General features: G+C 34.7%; 1 protein-coding gene across 1 annotated transcript in view; it reads left to right on the top strand.

Annotated features, from left to right (window-relative positions):
- EPHA3 (EPH receptor A3) overlaps positions 1-23,971 on the top strand; it is a 357,487-nt gene that overhangs the window by 321,332 nt on the left and 12,184 nt on the right. Inside the window, exons 14-15 of the mRNA XM_068545605.1 lie at positions 13,811-13,960; positions 15,489-15,682. Coding sequence (XP_068401706.1) covers positions 13,811-13,960; positions 15,489-15,682 — 344 coding nt within the window. The remainder of the gene's footprint in view (positions 1-13,810; positions 13,961-15,488; positions 15,683-23,971) is intronic.

Below are 23,971 nucleotides of genomic sequence, written 5' to 3'. Positions count from 1 at the left end.
TTTAAATGAGCTCATCCTTGTTCTCAATACTAGTCTTAATTTCTAGTGTTGGGGAGAAAGAATTTTTCTCTACCCTTCAAAGCTTCTTTTAGCTGGTCTAATAATCAAATCAACATGAGACATTAACAGGAGAAAAGCAAATTTAATTTCGTATGCATGGAATCTCACATATATGAGAAGGTCAAAGACAGAAAGGTAAAATGAGGTATATATGCCATCTTGAGCTAAGGAGTGGGAAAGAGGGCCTGAGACTTCAAAGGGGAGGAAAGTAATTCACAAGTTGATAAGAAGAGTAGACGTTGGGTAATTAGATGTTTGCCCTGCCATACAGATGGGCCACTCAGATGAAATTTATCTCTGGTAATAATTCTCATTCTGGGAAAGGACCCTCCCTTGCCAATTTAAATTCTTCTAGGTAGTTAAGGGAGAGGCAGAAGCTTCTCTTGAAGGAGCAGGGTCTTGATTGCTTTTGGCTCAAAAAAATTCATATGCCAAAGTGGCACATTTTGGGGAGGTTACTTCTGAACTCTTGCACTAGGATACTCCAAGAAACAATTTCTCTTGTAGAAACTTGAAAGATTCATTCGAATCTACATCATCTGCTCTCTGGAGACTATATACGGTTAACTTTCGGAGCTTCATTTATACTGACTGTTACTTTGTCAGGACCAAGGGGTCCACAAGATTATTTCAACCTTAGTAGAATGATGTTGATGTGTCAAAATTCCTCTTTAGCCTTTGTGAAATAAAAGTGCAATAGGATCTTTGCATTTATGCTTCATTCCCAGAAGATTCTTAAAAGCCACACTAACCAAACGGGCTCATTCACTACCAATAAATAGCTGATTAGAGTTCTTCAGTGTTCATCCTTGTATTTTCTTGGAACTCCTCAAAATATCTATGGGAGTCCTGACTTCCTTCTGAGAAGCTGTAATTTGCATCTGCATTTCTAGAATAATTTAGACATCTTTGATTTAATTTCCCATAATAAGCCTTGTTCGGTACAATAATTTTATAATTTACCGTAAAATATGAGGTATAGTTATAAAGTAATAGGACTTCTATTTTGTTTTCTAAACAAAGACACTGAAACAATGAAATGAGTGTTGTCATACTAAGCTGTCTTTTTTGGAATGTGTACTTACTGCAGGAACACTGCTATTGTCCAAAATGTTTGGGGAATTCCTCTTTCGAAATTATCTTTAAAACTAGATCTTAAATGATACTATCACTCAAAATTGTTTAGGCATATAGTATTTTGGGAAGCAGACTTGACTAAGATAAAATCTGTGGTTTCAATAAGCTTATAGTTAATAAATAAGGAAAGTAGTACATTGTTGTAAAGTCTGTTTTTTTTTTCTAGCCAAAAACACGATTATTCAGCTTAGACATCCGCCTTATTTATTCGAATTAGCATGCTATGATTATGGTTATTTCAGAAAAACAAGTTCACCATTTAAAATAGTGTGCCAAGGCATTCTTTTTGGATAGACACATTCTTGTTAATCTGCTTTACCAGTCATGTTACTTTAATCACACTTAACACATTTCAGAAATTAGCAGTCAGTGCCTCAACGCATTATACTTTTCCGATTGCTCCTCTGAAAGTTGTTGCCTTTAGATAGAGGGTAATTGCACTAAGAAATCATGAGAGACATTTGATTCAATGCCACTGAATGAATGTAGGGTGTCTGCTGTTCTCATTTTTAAAACACTTCCGTGGTTGACAGGCAGGGTAGAAGAGTGAAATAGAAATTATATCCACTAATTCTGTATTTAAAGATTCTTAAACTGGAGGGGACATCTGAGGAGTTGAGAAAACCCTTAGCCTTACAACTTAAAACAATGTATCAGACATTTTCTCCTGCTGCTTTTGATACTGTCTTAAGTGTACTCTGAGTTTTCCTTCCTTATATCCTCAATAGTATGCCTGAAAGGAAAGAGTCAGCTGAGATAATAATATACACTTTTTTGTGTTTTCCATAAGAATATTGGGTAGGAAATTGGAATTTTTTTTCAATACACACTTTTAGTTATTTCTCTTGATTTCTCACTACTGAGTTATACGGACATTCCAAACACTGACACTTTTTATTATACAATATTATTATGCATCCTGTAACCTTTAGAATATTCGACTGTACATTCATGAGATGATGAGAATGAGAAAGGTGTAAAGTTTTAGTATTACTATGAAAATAGTTCAATCTTGCAGACCCCCTGAAATGCTCTTGAGGACACCCAGAAATGCTTGGATAACACTTTGAGAACCACTGTTATAGATACTTTTTGAGGAAAATAACACCTTAAAAACTAAATAAATATTTGAGTAGTTATTAAATGATATAAAATCTGACTTATGATATAGTATTATGTGATGTAACATGTTTTGAAGAAAGGTCTTGAAAGCATACCTGCGGCTGCATACCTAAGGTTGCAAACCATCATAAAAGGCCCTGGATTTTACTTGGGATGGATATGATTGGAGCATTTAGCTCTGCAAATTTAAAACATCAGAGAATTTTTGTTGTTGAGAAAAACAAACAAAAAAATGGATTACCTCTCTTTAGTTATACATCATGTGAATTTCAGAGTATAATTATGGCATGTTTCCCATTTTTTTGGACTGAACTACTGATTTGCTCTATTTTATAATATCAGAAGCATGGTATTATTGGTGAGAACTGTTTTCTACTGAATAATTTTTCAATCTTTTTCTTATGAAATTCCACTTTTAATAAGTTAGCATTTTATGTGTGTATGAATACATATATTATGTTTGTATGTTGAAATAGATGAGATCCAAAATTCCAAGATGACAGTGGTCAATTTGCTGTTTTAAACAGGATCAAGTTAAAGAAAATATAGACTTTTATCTAATTTATATGCTGTGTCTTGTAAAGTCAATCCTGTTCTCAAGTCCCCAAATTCATTTTAGGGGTCTAATTACCACATAAATTGATCTGGGAAATTTAAGAAAACCAAATGATGTGTTCTTGGTTACATTCTTCATTATTAGTATTTTTCTTTTTATTTCTGTTATGGAGATGCACACTGAGTAATTGCCAAGTGGATTTTTATATTGAATGAAAAAAGTTCTGTCTTGTGTCACATTGCCCTATGGCCAATTAACACCTATTTAATTTTTAGAAGATAAAACCAAATGAAAAGTTATTAAAGGCATTATGTGTTAAGTAATAAGAAAAAGAAATCTTATTTTACATAATAACTTATTCTATTTTTTTTCTCTGTGAGTCTGCCCAGTTGATGCCAGAAATATTCTACTACTGCTTTGTCTTGTCTAATTTCATTTGCAAGACAAGAAAAAACAAGGGGCTAAAGCAAGTGATTAAAAGCTAAGTGGTTGAATACTCTGGTTCAGGATAACTCCACTTGAAGAATATAAATATTAGAAAACATGAACCTTAGTTCTGTAGAATTCTCAAGGACTAAAAACTATGCATACCAAAAACTTGTGTGATATAAAAAGAGAATAATGGTATTTTGATAAGTAGTGTATGTCATATGTAATTTACACATGAATGAAAAAAAGCAATAAGTAAATATCTAATCAGTCGCCTTCATATAGTAATGTATTTTAAGCTTGGACCCAAAATAAATAATGTCAATATTTTCTAGTCTCTTAGGATCACTACATAGCTTCTGTCTTATGTAGCTTCACAAAGTAAAGCTATATATCCCCAAATTAGAAAACTCTAGAAGATTTTATAATCTCAGTTAATGGTGCATCAAAGTTTAATGAGGGATCAAATACTTTCTAGCCACCCATTTCAGAGAGATGGATAGCATGAACATTTCAACATGTGAAAATAATCCATCCAGATTTATGTGGAGAAAAATCACAACTATAATTTTGGAGTGATACACAAGAGTGAGGAGGTTCTATGTAAATATGTTACACACAGTCTCTAGCAGGAACAGTTTTCTCTGCAGTGCATCATTCATTCATTCATTCATTCAACAAATATTTGAGTGCCTACAATATACTAGGCACTGTTCTAAGACCTGAGGACCCAGAGGTAAAAACAAAGCCCTGACTCCATGAGCTTACGTTCTAGTGTGGTATTTCACATAATAAACAAACAGGTAAAGATATAGCAAGGCAGAGAAATAAGATGAGGAATGTGGACAGTGTGAGGGAGATGCTACTGTAGATAGGACGATCAGAGAGTGTTTCTCTGATAAAATGACATTAGAACAGAGAATTAGTGAGAGTGAAGGAGAAAATAATGTAAATATTGAGGTTAATAGGCCAGATTCATTTGCTTTAACTGTTTTTCAATTCAATGGAATAATTTTAATAATTTCTTTTATTCCAACAGGCTCACTTTGCAAGAAGACAAATTAAGTAGTCAGATTAATGATATAACTCAGACGAAAAAACAAGCAAATAATGACTGGTCCAGTCTGTAGTGTTGAGCCCTGGAAGCTTAGTAAAAATCACTTACTAAAATTATTTCCAGTTGACTTGTGAATATCCCACATTTCAAATTTGTGATGACACACTGCCTGAAGCTTTTCCCATGTACCCTGAAGCCACTGACCAGCCCCAGCTGCTCCGGCACTGGGAGAGACAGCAGTCAGTATTTCCCAAACCAATCTTACCACTTGATGCCTGGAATGGCTAATAATTTGATTCATTCCTGTCCTATGACCCTTTTTCAACTATAGTTTTACATGTCATGGTTCAGGCCCACTCCCATGATATTTTCCCTTTCATTTGCTAGCCATTGCTCTGGAACTGCCCCCGTATTTCAAGCAATTTTTACCCAACATAGACATACAAGGAAACCATTGCCATGATGTCTAGTCAGAATTGTCTCAGCAGATATTTATGAGGTTCTCAAACTATCATGTCATCTTTCCTAATTTTTCAGTTATCAATATTAATAAAACCAAGCCTACCCAAGTTATGCACCTTTTTGCTTAATTACTAGAATGAATCTAATACTTCTGTTTCATTATTTTTATTGTAAATATATAGTATTCCTGCTATATTGGATAGGTCTTTCTGACTTATTTACTTATCAATATGGCTTTTTTGGAAAATTGTGTTCAGAGTGCTAAAAATTCACTTTCAAATGAATTTCTGTAACCTTTAAAAAATAAAGTAGGAATTCAATATATGTAAAACACAAGGTTTAACATTTAAAACCTCTTTGAACTTTGAAAAGAGCTGTACCCATATTAGGCTGTATGTTTAGCCTTGTCCCTAAATTTTTTCATTGTTTTTGTTGAAGATATACATTATACATCAGATGACCTAATTTTATATTGTATTATTTGAGTCGGAAAGTAACACAAAAGTTATTTGTATTTTATTTCCTGGATAGCCATAGAGTTACTTAGAATACAAGGTGAAGACTTTTAAGAAATTCTTAAGCGTCTCACGTAATGTTGAAAAATTTCAAAAGTTCAAAGTATTGGCTTTTGCTACCTGAGAGATCATCTGTCTCTGATCTCTTGTGGCAGTCAACATCTGCTGGAACAATTCTCTCAATGGCTTTTAGATTTGAACTACTGGGAATTAGAACAGATGCTTCCCCTGGGAGTCTTCTTGGATTGCCCTTCACCTTGTTGTCTACTGTTGTCTGCAGTGAACGAAGTTTACTTCCTGACGATAGATCCTAAATCCTTTAGTCAAATGATTTATCTCTATAGTTCCACTTCTAACCTGAGAAGCCAATATTTGCCTCCAGGTTAAACACTCAATTACTCCAGGTTTACTAAGATAAACTCTCCGAAGTCCTTTGTCACTCTAACTATGACCTGACAGAGCTCACAGGCAGGCAATGTGAAATATGGATCAGCAAAGCATTTCCTAAATCAGTAAGGAGAGATTTGTGTATATAATCAGAGAAAAATTGGAGCAGACATAAGATACTAGGTCTCAATGTCCAGAGATTTCAGCAATTACAATCCTTTTCTTTAGAACTCAAGACTTGAAGTCCCCTAACCCACAGCAAATGAGCTGACTTCAGTTAAGCACCTGAAAAATTCAGGGCTTTTAGCCAAATGTCTCATTTAAACTGTCTAAATTCATTAAGTTTAGAGAACTGAATTGCAGGGTCTTCCAAGAACATGTTTACTTTGTGATTCCTACTGTAACTGCTGTTTCTGGACAAAGTGAACAAGGTTTTGTACTACTTTACTCCTGGATTAGAGTTTAGCAATTACATAATGCCTCTGCCCGGAGAATCCCTAGTATCTTTACCTGTGCCCTTTTATTCTCCTTTAACTTTTCTGTAAGAATTCTATGGAAGTAAATCCAGATATTACAGCCAATAGATATGCAGTTTAGTCCAAAGTTAGGATCATCTTTGGACTAAACAAGAGTTCAAAATAATTAACATTAAAAATGTCAGCATCCTTGATATTTCTGTAGGTTTAAGATAGAAATTTGAAAGTTGAAAGAGCAAATGTTTATAAGTTAGCACAGCTGTTAGAGATAGATGAAACTGAACATAAAATCAAGTTTTATGTTTCCCATGACCCTCAGTTTATGAATGATAAGATATCTGCACAGAGAGGCTAAGAAACTTGACAAAAAAATAGATAATACAGTCAAAGCTAAGCCTAGAAATGACAACTCCTAATTCCTACTAAACTTAAGAATCCAAATGGAACATGTGACTGTAAATCCCCCTGCACCCCCAATTACTGACTGTCATAGATGTGACATCAGCACTGGGAGGAACTGGCTCTGGGTTTGGCATTGCAAATATGGGGAACAAGCATTAGCTTCCGATTCTGTTGGGTTTGAACTGGAGGTCCCTCTGCAATTGAAGTTTTAGAAACACTCCGTATGCTGTGAATCTGGGCTTGCTCCAGGCAATTGGAAACGTTTCTCAAATATGTAAATATCTGGGGAGCTTACATACAGACATAGAGACCACCTTAAGTAAATGCTTCATTTTATGATCTGTTAAAATGTTGTAAAAATCACATCTTCATAAATTATTTTTATAGTAAGTATCTGCTGCTTTACTTTTCTGAATGCCTAGGAGCATTTTACCAACCAAAACTTCAATTGCCAACTGATTTCAAAGTTTTAGCTCATTAATAACTGTTGTATTAGAATAGTTTTACTATGGCAAGAAGGCAGTATACCAAATGACACCATTTGTCTCATCAAATCCCAATTTTTGGATAGCTCATTGAAGGATATGTTTGGCAGTTTTTTGAAAAGCATCTAACATTTTTAAATGCCCCCTACACGTATAAACTGAAAAAGCAATTTCTGAATGTGAAAAAGAAGAAGAAAATATAAGTCAAGCAATGTTGGCTTAAATTTGTTGGGGTGGGAGGTGGGGAAGGAAGAGGAATTTTTGTGGTCCAATCAGAAGCAGAAGTATAAATAAATTCTGCAATACATTACTTGTAGGAAATTTAATGAGTCAGACTCTTGTATATTCAATTTATTTTATTTTGATAGTCTCAGATCTACAGATGCTCAGCTTGAAGGCAGAGAGAGTTATCGTGAAGTGTGACTAAATTAAAATTTATGGGTCCCAGCTTCTTCTTTCACCCTTATTTCAGAACCAAATTGAGCCCTCAAGGTCTCTTCTCCAATGTCTCACTATGTCAATGATATTTATGTTTTGTAGCCGTAGATAGCATTTGCTCTTGTAGGAAAAACCTATTTCTTACCAAAAACTTTGGTTATTGATGCTTCCATCTAACAAAGAAATTGATGCTTAATTTAAGTTTTCCTAGCAACAGAAAATTATCCCTGTTTCAAAAAAATTAAAGGGAGGAAGCAAGAGAGAAAGAAGAAAAGAAAACAAAAAATAAAGGGAAAAATCTCAAAGAGGTGCTATTATATTTACCAAAATCCACATATCAGAAGATTAGCTCTAATGAACTTGGCCCTTTTTTAGACTAGAACAGGAGTGAAAGTATCCATGGAAAGTGTGCTAATGGTTAAAAGAAAGAAAGAAAGAAAGAATTCCACTTAGTCTACATAAAATCCAGTTAAATCCTGGACCTCTTTGAATCATTTTCCCTTGCTGATCAGGATTTGTCACAAACAATCTAAAGCAGTAGTTCTCGAACAGGGATGATTTTGCTCCCTAGGGGATATTTGATATTGTCTGGAGATATTTTGGCTGTCACAATTGGAAGGATGCTGATGTAATCTAGTGGGTAGAGGCCAGGGATGCTAGTAAACATACTGCAATACACAGGACAGCCCCTACAGCAAAGAATTAATCTGGTGTAAAATGTCAATAGTGCTACTATATAGAGACCTTGTTCTAAAGTTACCCAACATGTATAAAGAATGTGGAAAGAATGAGAGAGTGGGGTTCAAATATCTCTCTCAGGTACTTATAATTTCTCCTGTCTACACTGGACTGCAAGTTGCAGGGGATAATGTGGAATACATTGCCATTTGTGAAAAATTATGCAACAGACTAGCCATCTGCCAACAAGTCTCCTAGAATGTTGAACTTCGGGATAGCAAACATAATGTAACAAATAGTACACCTTTTTATTCTTGTTAAATTTTATTCTCATTTGCTTTTGATATAACACTTGAAAGTTATCGTTCTTTTCCACTCAAAGATTTAAATATTAAACGTGATCACTTTACTTTTGATATTTTGATTGCGTTTATTAAAATGTCATGGGTGTAAACTTGTGAATAGACATTCACCTAGCAGATAAATATGTCACATATTTTCAGCCAGCATGTGAGTATTACTTATGCATAATTAGTTTTATGTTTTAACATTTTACTTAGCCTCATCCTACAAAGGAATGGAGTAATATTAATGTGCATAGATTAAAAATATTTATTAAATTTTTGGTGGTGTTCAGCCTCTCATAGCCTTATGATTTCAAATGATAGTTTGGGCACACTTATTTTATTTATGGCAACATATAGGACAGAAGCAACTACTCGAATTTATTTTCCTAGTTTTGAATATAAAGAATTTGAAACTACAATGTTGAATTTAAAAAGTCTGTGATAATAGGTACACTCACCCTGCCTCAAACTCTATAATAATGTTATGAGCTCGGACTCTCTCCTGTAGTTTGATTTTGAATTAAGCATGTACTACGAATATGTTGGTTTATTTTTCTCTCATTTGAACCAGAGTGACTGGTTGTTTACTGATATGGAAAAAGTAAAAAAAATTATTAAACTCTTCTTACTCTTATGTATTTTTAGCAATGAATGATAAATTTGAATAATACTTTGTAGTTGGCAATGAGCTTTCCCTTATATCTTCATTTAATAAATTCTTTACATGAATAGTAAAAGTGTGCTAACTATTTGAAGGGAATTGGAATGGAAGAAAGGGCAAAACATTTATTGAGTACTCTATTAAAGATTAGACACTTTATTTGTTGCTTTATGTATATTATAAATCTATTGCCAATGACAAAAAATCCCTCAATAATAATGAATAATCCTCAGTCATCTTTATTCTCTTCCTCATCCAGTGATGGATGGTGTCATTTACAAGATGGCTGGCTAGGGGCAGTAAGAGAGTCTTGAATATGATTATCACTTCATTCTCAGAGCAAAACCAATCAGTCGAAAACACCTGGAAGCAGATAATGAAAGTCATCTAATGAGAAAGCTAAATGTTCCAGGGTTAAAATTCTAGGGTTAAAAGCTAATTACCTAGGGATTCCAATAACAGTATTGAGTAAAGGCAAACAATACTTGTTCATTTACACTTTCTTCTAAATAAAGAGTTCAAATTAGCCTCAGTTGTTCATTTAGAATGAGTTGTATGGATATCATATGGGAAAATATAAATTAAGAGTTTTCTTCTTGTAATTAAAATAAATATATTTACTTTTAAGTATATGAACTCACTAAACAGTGACCTGGAACAGAGCCCAGCTACTAAGAAAAGGACTAATACACTAAAAGATTGATCAATGGAAAGTTCTAGGTAAGGAAACATTTAATTTTGCAAACTCGCTTAGTTGTTGAGCTGGTTGAATGCCACTTATTCACTCATTATGTGTTCAGAATAACATGTTTGGAATAAAATGAGAAAAAAAATCAAAATCTCCCCCTTCCTTATGCTTTCCTGTAAGGGCGGCAACTCAAGCTTTGATGCAGCGAGGAGCCAGAGGGAAGCTTAGATTAAAAACTTGAATAACAAACTAGTAAAAAGGCTATAAACTGCATTTCCCAAGCCAGCAAATATTGTAGTGGAAGGCTTTTGTCGTTTCACAGGTGACTACAGTGCCAAAGCCATAATATTTTGTTAAGAATTAGTGTGATTAAAGTTTAAGATAATGTAAGAATTATTAGATCAGTCAGTGAGTTTCAAAAATTGTTATATTGGAAAATTTGAAGTTGTTATTCCAATAATTGGGTCTGTGTATGTGTGAATTCGTCAGGCTGCAGCAATTACAAAACACATCAGTAAGAGCAGAATTCAACATGTAAGTGTTTTGATTAAAATAATTTACCATACATTTTCCCAAACACATTTCCTTTTTGTGTGGGTTTTAAACAATGTTTTAACAAGATTTACACAGCAAATAGACAGCATTTGATGGGAAAATGGTTCTGGAAATAATTTGCTTGAATCTGTAACCATGTACTTCATTAGAAAACACACTGCACAGGTCTTAGTCAAGAACTGAAAGAGTGAAGCTCCCGCTAAAGAGATGGGCCTGGCTATAGCATCAGAGGTCCCTCCAATGGCATTGATGTCTGTATGCAGAACCACCAGTGAAGAGATTCTCTTTCCAAGCTCCTTCGACATAGGTGTAGCTATGTCCTTCCTAAAAACAAATAAATTTTTAAAAAACCATTTTTCAGTATTTCACTATTTTTAGACATTTTATTAGAATATGCTCAATGTCAAGGCTGTCCTCTCTGGAAAACAGGGATAAAGCACTGAAGATGAAACAACTTCAGCATGTACCATTGTAATCCTGGTTGAAGTAAAACACAAAAAATGGGCTTATTGTTCATGGTTGTCATCAATCTATTGGTTTTGGGTTTTTTTCCTAATGTCTGTATTTTTATTTCAGGGGATCTTGATAAGGTGACACGTATCTGTGCCTTATATTTTCTAAATAGATGCAAAGTTTTCAACATGGAAAGGACTTTCTTTCTTCCTTTATCTCTCTCTCTTTCTTTCTTTCTTTTAGTGCCATTTTTCTGCTTTTAGTAATTTGTTTCTGGGCAAAGGAAAGGAAATGGCAAAGTGTCTGTAGCAGAGATAAGACATTCAGCTGAGATTTTAAAGTATCATCTTTTCTTTGCCCCATGAGTACAATTTGTTTGACTTCTGTTAATTCTCAGAGTTCTTTAAAAGGGAAAGAATGTGTGCCCAATGATTCCATTTGGCATCCTGAATAGATTTATAATAGTTAAATATCATATGTGTAGTTCTGTTTTTATCACAATTATGGGGTAGTATTTGAAATCTTGATTCCTTAAAACCCAAATCTGGATCTGCAGGTGTAATTAAGTTAATTTGGTTTTTGTTAAATGTTATTATTATTATTATTAACATTGAATGTGTTGGTAGAGAAAGGGCAATATTAGGCTAGGAAAAAGACTCTCCAAATTTAAATATGAAAAAGTATCTTTTAAATTTTTGTTGAAAAAAATACAAACTATAAAGAAGAGAATGAATGAGTGAGTGTAAGTGAGAGAGAAAAGAAAGGGGCAACTTCTAAGACCATATGCCCTCTCATCTCCATAGAGTTTTCTATTCTGTTTTTCTGGTTCTGGACAATCTTTACTCCAGTGCACGTTGAGCTCTGTAGTGTTTCCCACCAACTCCCAAAACTCTCTTGGTCTAGCTCCCATCTCTCCAACCTGATTTTGCTGCACTGGTATGAATCATGGATGACCCTCAGGTTGGTATCTTCTCAAGAAGGCTGTGCTCAGTCCTCCTTTTTGTGCTCACTTCTCTACAGTTTCATGCATCCTTCAAAACCCAGTGTAAGCCCAACCTCCTTCAAAGATCTCCTGGCAGTACTCTTTCTGAATAGCTCACTTGTGTGGAAGCATCTAAGAGAAGTGTCAAGTTTACTGAGATAGTTCCAATCACATATACCACTCTCCTCTATGGGATAACACTTGCTCAATGTACCTGTGATTAAATCCCAATTCGACCTTTTCCCATCCTCTCCTACTGCATGCCTCCACACTCTCTGTAGTATTATCACACTGGAAACTGTTTTTCCAGAACATATATCTTCCTCCTCTGTGCTTTGATTTATGCTATTTCCCTCAGAGTGTGGGACTATTAAGCTAATGTTTCTTGAGGCTTTACTGTGTGCCAGGAACTATGCTAGAGATTTTACTGAAATTTGTCATTTAGCCTCACAACAATGCTATGAACCAGCACTGTTACTTTCCCAAATAACAGATGAGGCAATTCAGGCATAATAAGGTTTAATAATTTACCTCCCAAGTTGCCAATCCATTTCTCTAAAGCAATATATTGTCACCCTTGAACATTACTTAAGAACCAGTGAAGTGCTATGAGGTACGATGTCAATAGAACACACTTTGATGAATATGGCATAAAATTTTGATGATGTGAATTCTTTGGAACATCCATCCCTTTTTTTGTTGTATCAAAAATTGATGTATCTTATGAGGCTCAATTCATATGTGACCTCCTCAGATTCTCTAGCCGAGAATCTGGGCTCTATGCTCTGCGGCACAGCAGTCTCCACTACTATCTTCCTACTCAATGGAGGCAGGGTCTGCAGTTCTAAAAAGCCCCAGCATCACCTGGAGCTTTTTAGAAATGTAGACCCTGCCTACATTCTGGAACTACTGAATCAGAATTTCCATTTTAATCAGAGTGAGCCCAAGATGATTCATATGCATTGTACACTTTGAGAAGCAAAGTGTTAGATACTTATTTCTTTCTGCATTTAGTTATTTCCAACAACTAATTATCATTCCTATTTGCTTGATATTTCTCAAACAGAAGGACCAGTGTGTTATTTATATTTGTCTTACCCAAAGTGACTAGCATAATACTTCCCATATGGTTGCTACTCAGCACATCTTTATTAAATGTATTTATTAAACTGAGAGCAAATTCTATGGGAGTTATACCTTTATATCTCCCATAACTCATAGAAGCAATATTCTCCTCTAGACTATAAGTTTTCAGAATGTAATTATTATATCTTTCTAGCTCATATGGCGCTTACCTAGTACATGGAGGGTACTTCAGTGGTTAATGATGGAGTGAGGCACTGAGTAAGTTAATTAAGATGATTGATTAATGTATTTGAAGAGAGGTTTTTTAGATGTATAATTTTATTTTGAATTTATTTAATTAACAAATACCTTTAAGAACTTAGGAGTATCAAGGAGTGGTGTAAGTTCCTTACAAATATTAACTTAATTCACATTCTGCTCTAAGGTTGTTTGTTCATGCATAAATCTATGTTAAATCAATAAAGGTTGATTTGAGATACCTCATTCAATTCTAATATATAATATAGCATATCTACTTCAAGTTGTTTTGCTGCAGATGACTGATAAATGTGCCATAATTGACATAAAATGTCAACATTTTAGCAATATTCAAATATTTTTTTTCCTTTCATCATTTCAAACTCTTCCCAAATTGATTGAGAAAATATTGCAGTAAATAGTATGCCACTCACTCCTTGGTATTAAAATAGAAGAATATCAAGATCTATCAGAAGAAACCCGCATTCCATTTCAGAAAAGAAATACCCTGACAAATTCAGTCAGATTTCAGATGGTAATGTATATTATATGTTTTAGTCATTGATCATGTATGTATATATGATTTTATATTCCAAGGGAGGGAAGATCCCAATCCGGTGGACATCACCAGAAGCTATAGCCTACCGCAAATTCACATCAGCCAGTGACGTATGGAGTTATGGGATTGTTCTCTGGGAGGTGATGTCCTATGGAGAGAGACCATACTGGGAGATGTCCAATCAGGATGTAAGTATTTGTAGTCTATGAGTGATGGGTTCGGATTAAGAGATCAAGCTGTGCAAGGAAGTGGAACATAATGAAACCAGGTGGCTCCCTGTTTGTGACATTGAAGCAGAATACTTAGAAGAAATGAAATTGCTTCCAAATCTTGTAAAGATATCAAATGAGTTGCTCTGAAGGATTTACATTTTTCCCTCAAGCCCGGGTTTAGAAATGAGACAAAGTGAAGACATTTGTAATAAAATTTTATGAAATAAGTGCCTGACAAGATAGCCAATAGATATCAGGGAATGTTTGAAGTATTTTTGCTACACAATTGTTTAATGTAACATTAGTAAGATACACATGTCTGCCATCCTTTGTAGACTTAATTAATGCATCTGGGCCAACGTTTTGTTTACTTAAATATAGTATTTCCCAAAGTCAGACAAAACAACCAATCACTAGCATGTTGTTTCTCATAATGTATTAAACTTGCACATGAATTTAGCTATACAAATTGAAGTCTCTGGATAAAGAAAATAATCTTTAACTTTCTATTACAACTGTGATACGATTTTTCAAAAGGATTTTTGTTTTTATAAGTCATGTTTTGCTAATGCTTAGTGAAAGGATGCTATTGGCATGTGAGATCAGCACTTGGAGATGTTTTTTTATGCTTAGCCAGAAACTGTGAGCATGATCTCAAAGACACATAAGAAGGAAAGCTGAGATGCTTTTAGTCATTTCCTACTCACCACATATAAAATTGCTTTTAATGTATTTGGATATAAAAACCTTTCTGAACTTCTTCAAACAAGCCATGTTTTATAATGGTACTGGGAAAATCAGACTCTCTTTACCACATCCCTATTCTCCAAATTCTTTCTGTATCAGAGGATCTCAAAATGTGGTCTCTGGACCAGCAGCTTTATCATGGCCTGGGAATTTGTAGGAATGCAAATTATCGGGCCTTTCCCCAGAGCTATGGAATCAGCGGTTAGTTATCTGTATATTAATAAGTCCTCCAGATGATTCTGATACACAGTAGAGTTTGAAAATCATGACTTTACATGATTTAAAAGCGTGAATGAACTAATAGTCAGTTAGTTGTGCAGCACGTGGGCTTTTACCAAAGGAACTTACTACGATTTGAGAGGTACCATTTGAACTGTGATATAACTAAAATTTATGGTAATTTTTTCTGCATTCATTCATTCATATATAGTTTCCATAGAAATCTGTATTACCAAATAATAATTTCTTTATAAATTACTGAATTTCCTATATCATAGAACATTTCTTTTTATTTTAATCTGGAAAGTTACTTTACAAACTTTTCTTTCCTAAATCCACTTTCTCTGCCTCAATCTTCCTTTATGTAATATTTTCAGACAGGGATAATATTTATTTAATAAGCTGCTATCCTTTTAAGAAATTTAAAATGAAAACTTTTTCACTTAACTTTGAAATAGTCATATAAGTGTGACCTGCCCATGAAGAAGTAAAAGAAATTCCAACTCTTAAGTCTCTGGAAACTTTGCTTCTCACACAGGTAATTAAAGCTGTGGATGAGGGCTATCGACTGCCGCCCCCCATGGACTGCCCAGCTGCGTTATATCAGCTGATGCTGGACTGCTGGCAGAAAGACAGAAACAACAGACCCAAGTTTGAGCAGATTGTCAGCATTCTGGACAAGCTTATCCGGAACCCAGGCAGTCTGAAGATCATCACCAGTGCGGCAGCAAGGTGACACATTTGATTTTGCATCTTGCACTCACTCTGAAATGAATGTATTTTCTATTTCCAAGATGTTAATTTTTTTCTTCCACTTCCCCAACTGCACACTTTGGTACTTATATTCCTCAAGATTAGAGAGACATGTTTTCTTTTCCTTTTTAAACTTTCAGGAGGAAATTTCATGCTACTTAATGATAATGATAAACTTCTGGTATTTTTTAACTTCCATCTTGACCAGAAGCATGTATACATTCAGGCTTGAGTATTTGGACAATAGGAACCCTGGACACATAGCTCCTTTTCACTCTCTGCTATTTAAACAAACAAACAAAAAAGGAAATCTCCTGGAATGGTGGGGAATTCTAGCAAAGTCCTGATTTATTCCTCACTTAAAATAAAGTTTCAAAAATAATAACAATGCCTCCAAACCATCGCACTGGCTAGGAAAATGCAATTTTCCCTTATTTAATTTTAAAAAATTTTGTTTAACCCATATCGTGTGCCAATTACTTTGTTAGACACTGTGAAGGATAAAACTAAGACTAAAATAATGTCAGTGTTCTTGGACAGCCATACCAATGTCAACACATCATAGCCATAAGGCAATCCTGAATGCACAATGTCCATTAGACTTTATGCATAATTCTCCGCGGTAAGAATCATTGAGTTGTCTTAATGGTTTTGAGAAATGTCAATTATATTCTCATTGTACACATAGTGAAAAAGAGTTCTTTTACATTTTGATGATGTGTGTTCTTAAAGGAAAATTACAGAGTTTTACTAAAGGAACTACACCTACTGTGCACAAAAATCCACAGTATTAAGTGATATGTATACATACTACATAATGATGATTTACAGTGACTCATGTGTAAAAGATTTAATATAATCCCTTATAGGAGTTTTCTTTTCTTGTTTCTTTTATGCACATCTGTTGGTTTTACTGACAATTATCAAGAGTTGTGACTTTCAAATTGATAGAACACTTGCTAATGCAGTTATAATAGAGGATATAATTTTTCTACCTTAATAGGAACAATTATATTGAGCATACATGATCCAGTTTTTACATTACATTTGAATAAGATGAATAAAGAAAACTTGAATCAAAGTCTTAATATCAGTATATAAGAATCATAGATTATTTGTTGGAAATAACTATTAAGGGGGTCACTAATATTGAACTTAGTAATATATATTCAGTAGGTAAAACTAATGATAACTTATCCTGCAAGGGTGAATCTCCACCCTAAATTTCAGAGACAGACTGTACAGGCTTTTTTGGAAATCCACCTGACAGTTTAACAACCAACAGGATAACAAACTTGCCCGTCCTGGGCCATATGGTCCTCATTTTGCACCCTGAAGCCATTTCTTTTGATCTTTACTCAATAGCAATCATAGCAAAAAAGAACATCTTTTCAATTCTTTCCATATCATAAAAGAGCATTCAAACCATTTCCATAGGATCAATATCAATATAAAGACTAACTCACGTAATATGATCAAGAGATATTTAAATCCAATTCTATGTGGGAAAATAGTCTTAATATCAGATCATATTATGTGAGGATATACCCTTGTATTCAAATTTTCTTCAATTCACTATTCCATTCTTATTGAAGTACATTGAACATTTTTATCCTAATATGTATTTTTTAATACTTTAATATAGCCCCTGTATTTTGTCACAAAACATGCAATTTTAGGGAAACTATTTTTCTAAGAAGTGCCATCCATCTTAATTCACTAAATATAAAAGTTTTAGAAATTGTGTTTGGATGTTTACTTATTGCCGTTAAAATACACAGTGGGCAGATTGTGCTATTATAAATTTATTAACAACAACCTCAAATTACCATGCAACGATCTCAAGAGATCTTATTTTTCTTTAGAAAATTTGCTTTCCCACTTTTGACAACGATTATTCTATTCTTTTTCATAACTGATTAAACTCATTCCCTTTCCCCTTTAATTTTCCAGTGATGCCCTTGCCACATGCTTTATTGAGAAAATACAAGCCATCAGATGGGAAATTCCAGCAGCAAAACAAAAACAAACTGGCGCCTGCACCCATCCATCTTGTTCTTTTTTCCTCTAATTACAAGAGAGGATAGTTCTTCTTACCTTGAATTAGAAGAGAGGAAGTGTCCTTTCAATGTCAGAGGCAAATCCTTTCTCTCTTTCTCTCTCTCTCTCTCTCTCTCCCTCTCTCTCCCCTGCATACCCAGGCTCTTTCTCTCTCTCCTGCATATGCAGGCTCTTTATTTTTGCAAGATTATTGCCATAAAAATATGTTCTATTATTACATTGTTTCTCAAATTTCCCTAATACAAGAATCATCAGGAGAACTTATTAAATGCACAAATGTCAAGGTCTAACCCAAGCTACTAATTTGGAATCAGCAGGAAAGGGAAATGGAATTTGGACATTTGATAAAAACTCCAGGGGATTTTTATCATCAAAGAAATTTAGAAGATGTTATTTGTCAACATCACCTCTGCTAACCCCACATCTCTGCCAACTACTTCCTTATTTTTTTATCACCCTTCACAGCCAAACTTCTCCAATAAGAGTCTCACACACATCTCAAAACTTAATATTCAAATTTTACCTTTTTATTTTCTCCTGATAGCCTCATCCTTCCACTGCCTTCCAAATTTGGTTGAATACACCAGCACCTATTCATTTACCCATTCAGGATTATAGCCAGTCTTGGTACCTCTTTCTTGCTCTCCACACTTTGATCCAGGTGATCACTGGGTCAACATGATCCATTTCTCTCCCTTTTCACTGCAAACACTCTCTCCTATGACTTTTTCCACTTCTGATCTAGACCACTGCAGTAGCCTCCTGATGTGTCCCCTGCTTCCATTCTTGTCCCACGCTAAGCATCTTGTCACAGAGCCTTCAGAATTTTCCTATCAATATATGTATTGATAAATTATATATTGATAAAAATATATTGATAAATTACATACATATAATATAATTTCAGTCACCTCTTTATAACCAATTTTGAACTTCCATTATACTTAGGAAAAAAACCTACATTCTTTTTGATTGTTTAAATAGCCCTGCTCCTCCAATGTCATTTCTTTTATTCAAATATTCATTTCTTCATTTTTTCAACAACTATTTATTATATGCTAAGCTACTATGCGCTAGGCATGTGCAGACGCTGGAGTACAGTGATGAAGACAAATATGGTCCCTACCATCCTGGAGCTTACATTACAGAAGATGTACGGTAGATAATAGACAAGCACAGATTATAGGAAGGAAATAAATAAAAGGTTGTGATAGATTATTAAAGGGTGGTTGGGGGAAAAGCCCTCTGAGGAGGTGATATTTGAGCTGAGAACTAAAAAAAGGAAAAGAGCCAGGTTTTTTTTTTTTTTTTTGGCTGTGCTACGCAGCATGGGGGATCTCATTTCCCTGACCAGGGATTGAACCTGTATTGGGACCACTGAGTCTTAACTAGTGGACCGCCAGGGAAGTCCAAGCCAGATTTATAAAGAACCATCCCCTCCATGAAACAATTTTTATAAAAAGGATCTTGGCATAGGAAAAAGAAACTGCAGATGAGTCTGGAGAGTTCTAGGAAGTGGCAGAGGGACAACAACATAACCGAGGAGCAGTAGGGAAAGGAAGAGTCTGTCACAAGAAGGCAAACAGAAGCCAGAACACTTGAGGCTACCCAGGTCATGGTGAAAACTTTGGAATTTTTTGAAATGCATGAGGAACCCATTAAGACATTTAAAGCAGAGATGTGACACTATTTGATTTACGCAACTGCTTTGTTGGGGGAGAGGAATTCCCACCTTTCAACCTGTGTTACTTTCACTTAAATAGTACTCTAGCCTCAGTGACCAACCTCAAGTTCCTTCAGAAAGTCAAAGCATTTCAGACATGAGGACAGTAGCACATGCTGTTCTCTTTGTCTTAAGATTCTTCTTTGCATTCATGTTCCCTTAGAAAGCAGCTTCTACATCTTGTCTTAATTGAGGCATTCTCTGGCAACATGATTTAGAGGTCAACACCATTATTCTTTCATGGGCCACTATGTGCTCGTTCTTCATCATAATTTTAATTCAGTTGTGTGCATTTTCTTTTTATGTATCCATTCCTCCAATTAACTCAGCCCTATGAGATCAGATGCCATGCTGCCTTTGTATTACCAGGTTGATACTGGAAATTCAATACATATCTGTTAAGCACATGAATACATATTTACTGGAATAATAATAAATTTCCATTTCAACAGACATACATTTTTTAGAAAAATATTCTAGTTTTATTCCTATTCATTATACAGATTTCTGCAGACATTAGTCATAATGGTAAAAGCTTCAAATTTTCTCCTAAGCAAATCTCATGTTTCCCTTTCTGTCAACTCAACTCCAGAAACAGTCTCCTCAACACACTTGGAGACTGTCTCAATCTGAGTTTGTGGACGGCACCAAGGATTCAAATTTCTCAATGACTTAGTTATTTAGATCAATGTATAGAAGTATGCCTATAAAGTCCTTTAGGAAAAACAACATCATTCTTTTATTTTTTATAGGGATGTTGTTTTCCAGAGTCTGCCTGTGTCTAGTTAGTTTTATGGCAAATTTTATCTCATATACTGTTACAGAAATCTTTCTATAATGCATTATTTTACTCTTCAGCCTTCCTTAGAGTTGATGATTCATAACAGAAACATTTCCAAAGAATCTTACAGTGAGAGTGTCTTTGTGACTATCACTGCGGCAAGTGGGGAAGGTGTTTAAGCAGATGGTCAGGGCGTACCAGATTAAAAACTTACTTGTATGTTGCAAGAGGTGGTAAGAAGGGAAGGGAAGTTATATTAAATTTTATGTTATGTTTGTTTTCTGGTAATTGATTTATTTTCCTAAAAGTAGAGTAATTGGAGGAGACATGAATAAATTTGAAGTTTTGACTATATGAATATGAAGATACAAATGTTTGTTTAGCAGTTACTTTGTGTGAGGCATTATACTAGACCCTGTGGTGCTTATACAGGTAAAGAGACACAGCCTTCAACTGCAACAGCTTGCCTTTGAAAATAGGAGGAAAAGAAAAGTTCAGAAATACTATACAATTGACCCTTGAACAACATGGGTTTGAATTGTATGGGTCTACTTATAGACAGATATCTTTGAATAGAAAATACTACACTACTACAGGGTTTGTGGTTGGTTGAATCTGAGGATGCCGAGGAACCTCAGATAAGAGATAAGAATAGGGAGGGCCGACCATAAATTAACCCCTGTGTTGTTCAAAGTCAACTGTAATATCCCTCAGAATACGTAATTATTAGAGCAAGAAGACAAGGTTTTAGGAATCATGAAGGAAGAATGAGTTTACTTTTAGCTTTCAGGTTATCTGGCAGTTGCAGAGAAGTGACTTTTGGATGATGGATGAAATTTCTACCAGCAGATAACAAGATAAGATCATACCAGGCTAGGGGAACACTGCACAAAAAAGTAAAACACACAAAAACTTAGGATACTTCCACTTACATTGCATAATACATTTCTGCTATAATACAGCTAAGAAAGGAAATTATGAGAAAAGAGCCTGATAGATGATTTCACCAGATAATGGAAGATTTAATGTCATCTCTAGAAATCTGGACTTTTGTCCATGAGGAACAGAAGAGCCATTGAAGATGCTTAAATGATATATTACATTGTGCCTGTGGAATAGTTCTCTGCAGCTATACCTAGAATAGCTGGAGGGGAATAGTTCATGATAAGGAGTAGGGAGGTGATTTCAGTAGTCTTGGGAAGGACTTATGCTAGGGTAGAGCAGAGAAAATAAAAAGAAAAGACGTGAATTCAAAAAGTTGTAATGAAGTATTATAAGACATGGTGACTGGTGAGACGTGCAGAGTGACAGAGAGAGTATCAGAGAGTACTTCCGGGTGAGCAAGGAGGACTCTGAGAACAGTACTCCCACTGACAGAGGTAGGAAGGGCAGAAGGAAGAACAGCTCTGTGAGGCAAATGAGCATTTCGGACACAATGAGAGTGAGTTGGAAGAAGTTGGAAATGAACATCTCAAGCTGGGGGAGAGATTAAAGCTAGGCATCCAATTTGGAGCCTTCTCTCTGCAAACATAATTTTAAAAAACACCATTAGAAATGTATTTAGAAGGTACAAATCTTGGTCCAGTCATGCTGATTTTCACCACAAGTATCGATATACCCATCTGTATTCTCCTAATAATAATTTAATTTCTAGTTAAAGCTCTCATATCCCATGGATTATAGGGAGACTTTAATCAGTGAAGAGTGGAGGGTGTTTGTCCACATAGGTTGACACTGAGACACACCCCCCTCCCCCAATCTCTCAGACTGAACTTTTGAACTTCTCCTTGCTGCTTCTGTGCTGCCCTGTGGCCAGGAGTGTTTCTGAAGCATCTAAATGCCTCAGTCCCTTAGTGCAGAAGTCATGACCTCAAAAATCTACAAGAGCCAAGAAGCTGATTGAAATGAGTGAATGCTTCTACAGTGTGTAACAGGGTGTGGTGGTAGCTTATGGAGATTTCAAGCTCCTTATAAGGAGAATACAGAGCCAATCAAGCCAGTAGGTGGCAATCCTAGAACTAAAAATGTATGCAACATTAATTATTATCTCAGAACATTAACCCACTGCATACACTTCCACCCAGAGAGAAAGAAAATGGTCTCTGTTTAGAGCTTTGGAGAACGGTACCAAATACAGAGCGGAAGAATATGAAACGGTAGGTAGAAACAGGAACAGCCAGAGTTAGGAATGAGACTTCAACCATTACAGAAACCACAGCCCAAGGAATTTTCCAAAAGTGGATAGAATGAACTGTATTATCAAAAGGTGCAAAAGCATAGGCAAAAAAAGACAACTGAGGAAAAAATCCACTCAATAAGCAATGAGAAAGACATTGAATTCTCTTTAGATAACTATTTTGATTCTTTTAGAGTGATAGATGAGATATGAAATTTTAAGAGATTTAGTTATAATTGGATGATGAAAAGGAAAAGGCAATGTGAAAATAATGCTTTTGAGAAATTCAGAAGAAATGAAAAATATAGTCATAATACACATGTATAAAAGGGTAAAAGTAAAGCTCCCTTCCTTCTGGTAAGAATTGGAGAAATTTTTCTTAAAGATATTCTTGATAGAAAATATTGCTAGAAAAATAAATAGAAAATGGCCTTAAAATGATAAATTTTCTCTGCAACACAACATGTTTTTGTTATACAAATTAAAAAATAAACAAAATTCATTTTTATTTTATTTTTTAAATTAATTAATTTTATTTTATTTATTTTTGGCTGCAGTGGGTCTTCATTGCTGCACACAGGCTTTCTCTAGTTCCGGCGAGGGGGGGCTGCTCTTTGTTGCCTTGCACAGGCTTCTCATTGCGGTGGCTTCTCTTGTTGTGGAGCATGGGCTCTAGGTGCACAGGCTTCAGTAGTTGTGGCTCCCAGGCTCTACAGCGCAGGCTCAGTAGTCATGGTTCATGGGCTTAGTTACTCTGTGGCATGTGGGGTCTTTCTGCACCAGGACTCGAAACCATGTCCCCTGCATTGTCAGGCAGATTCTTAACCACTGCACCACCAGGGAAGCCAGCAAAATTCATTTTTAAAAGAAACTATTTTGAAGATTAGTTTTATATAATATACATTTATATAATACATATAATATGATTATTTATTACATATATTTATGTACTATATAATGGACAATTAGCTTTACATTATGTATAAAATATATCTCTTGGATTTAAATAAATTGATTAAATTACTTTCATGAATGAGGTTAAATTAAAAATTTTAAAAGACTAAAAATAGAGAAAAATGACAGATGAATTAATTCATTTCTATTCAGGCAGTAAGATGCCTTTTTCTTTTTTGGATATTTATGTATATAAAATGAAATAGACTTGTTCTTTAAATTCACATGCCAGGGCATTGGATTCTTCAAGACTATTGTAAATTTATAGAATACAAATTTTTGGCATAAAGAATTAAATAATACATTCAATTTATTTGGAATAAGGTTCTAAAGTGAAGGTAAAGGAATTTATGGTATAAAGACTTAAACAATATATTTAAAATATTTAGACTAAGATTCTGAAGACCCAATTATACTTAGTTAATTTAATTGAAATGATTTAAAATATATTGTTCCATTGTATTGATTGCTAACTTGTAGAGATTTATATTTATTAAGTTGCAGAATAAATAGGAACAAAAATAAGCAGTACTTGTAATTTTTACCTGTTAATGGCACTAAATTAGCATTAAT

Source organism: Eschrichtius robustus, chromosome 6 (assembly GCF_028021215.1).
Source record: "Eschrichtius robustus isolate mEscRob2 chromosome 6, mEscRob2.pri, whole genome shotgun sequence".
NCBI lineage: Eukaryota > Metazoa > Chordata > Mammalia > Artiodactyla > Eschrichtiidae > Eschrichtius > Eschrichtius robustus.
The sequence above is the reverse complement of the archived record's forward strand: the minus strand, read 5'-3'. Positions and strand labels throughout refer to the sequence as shown.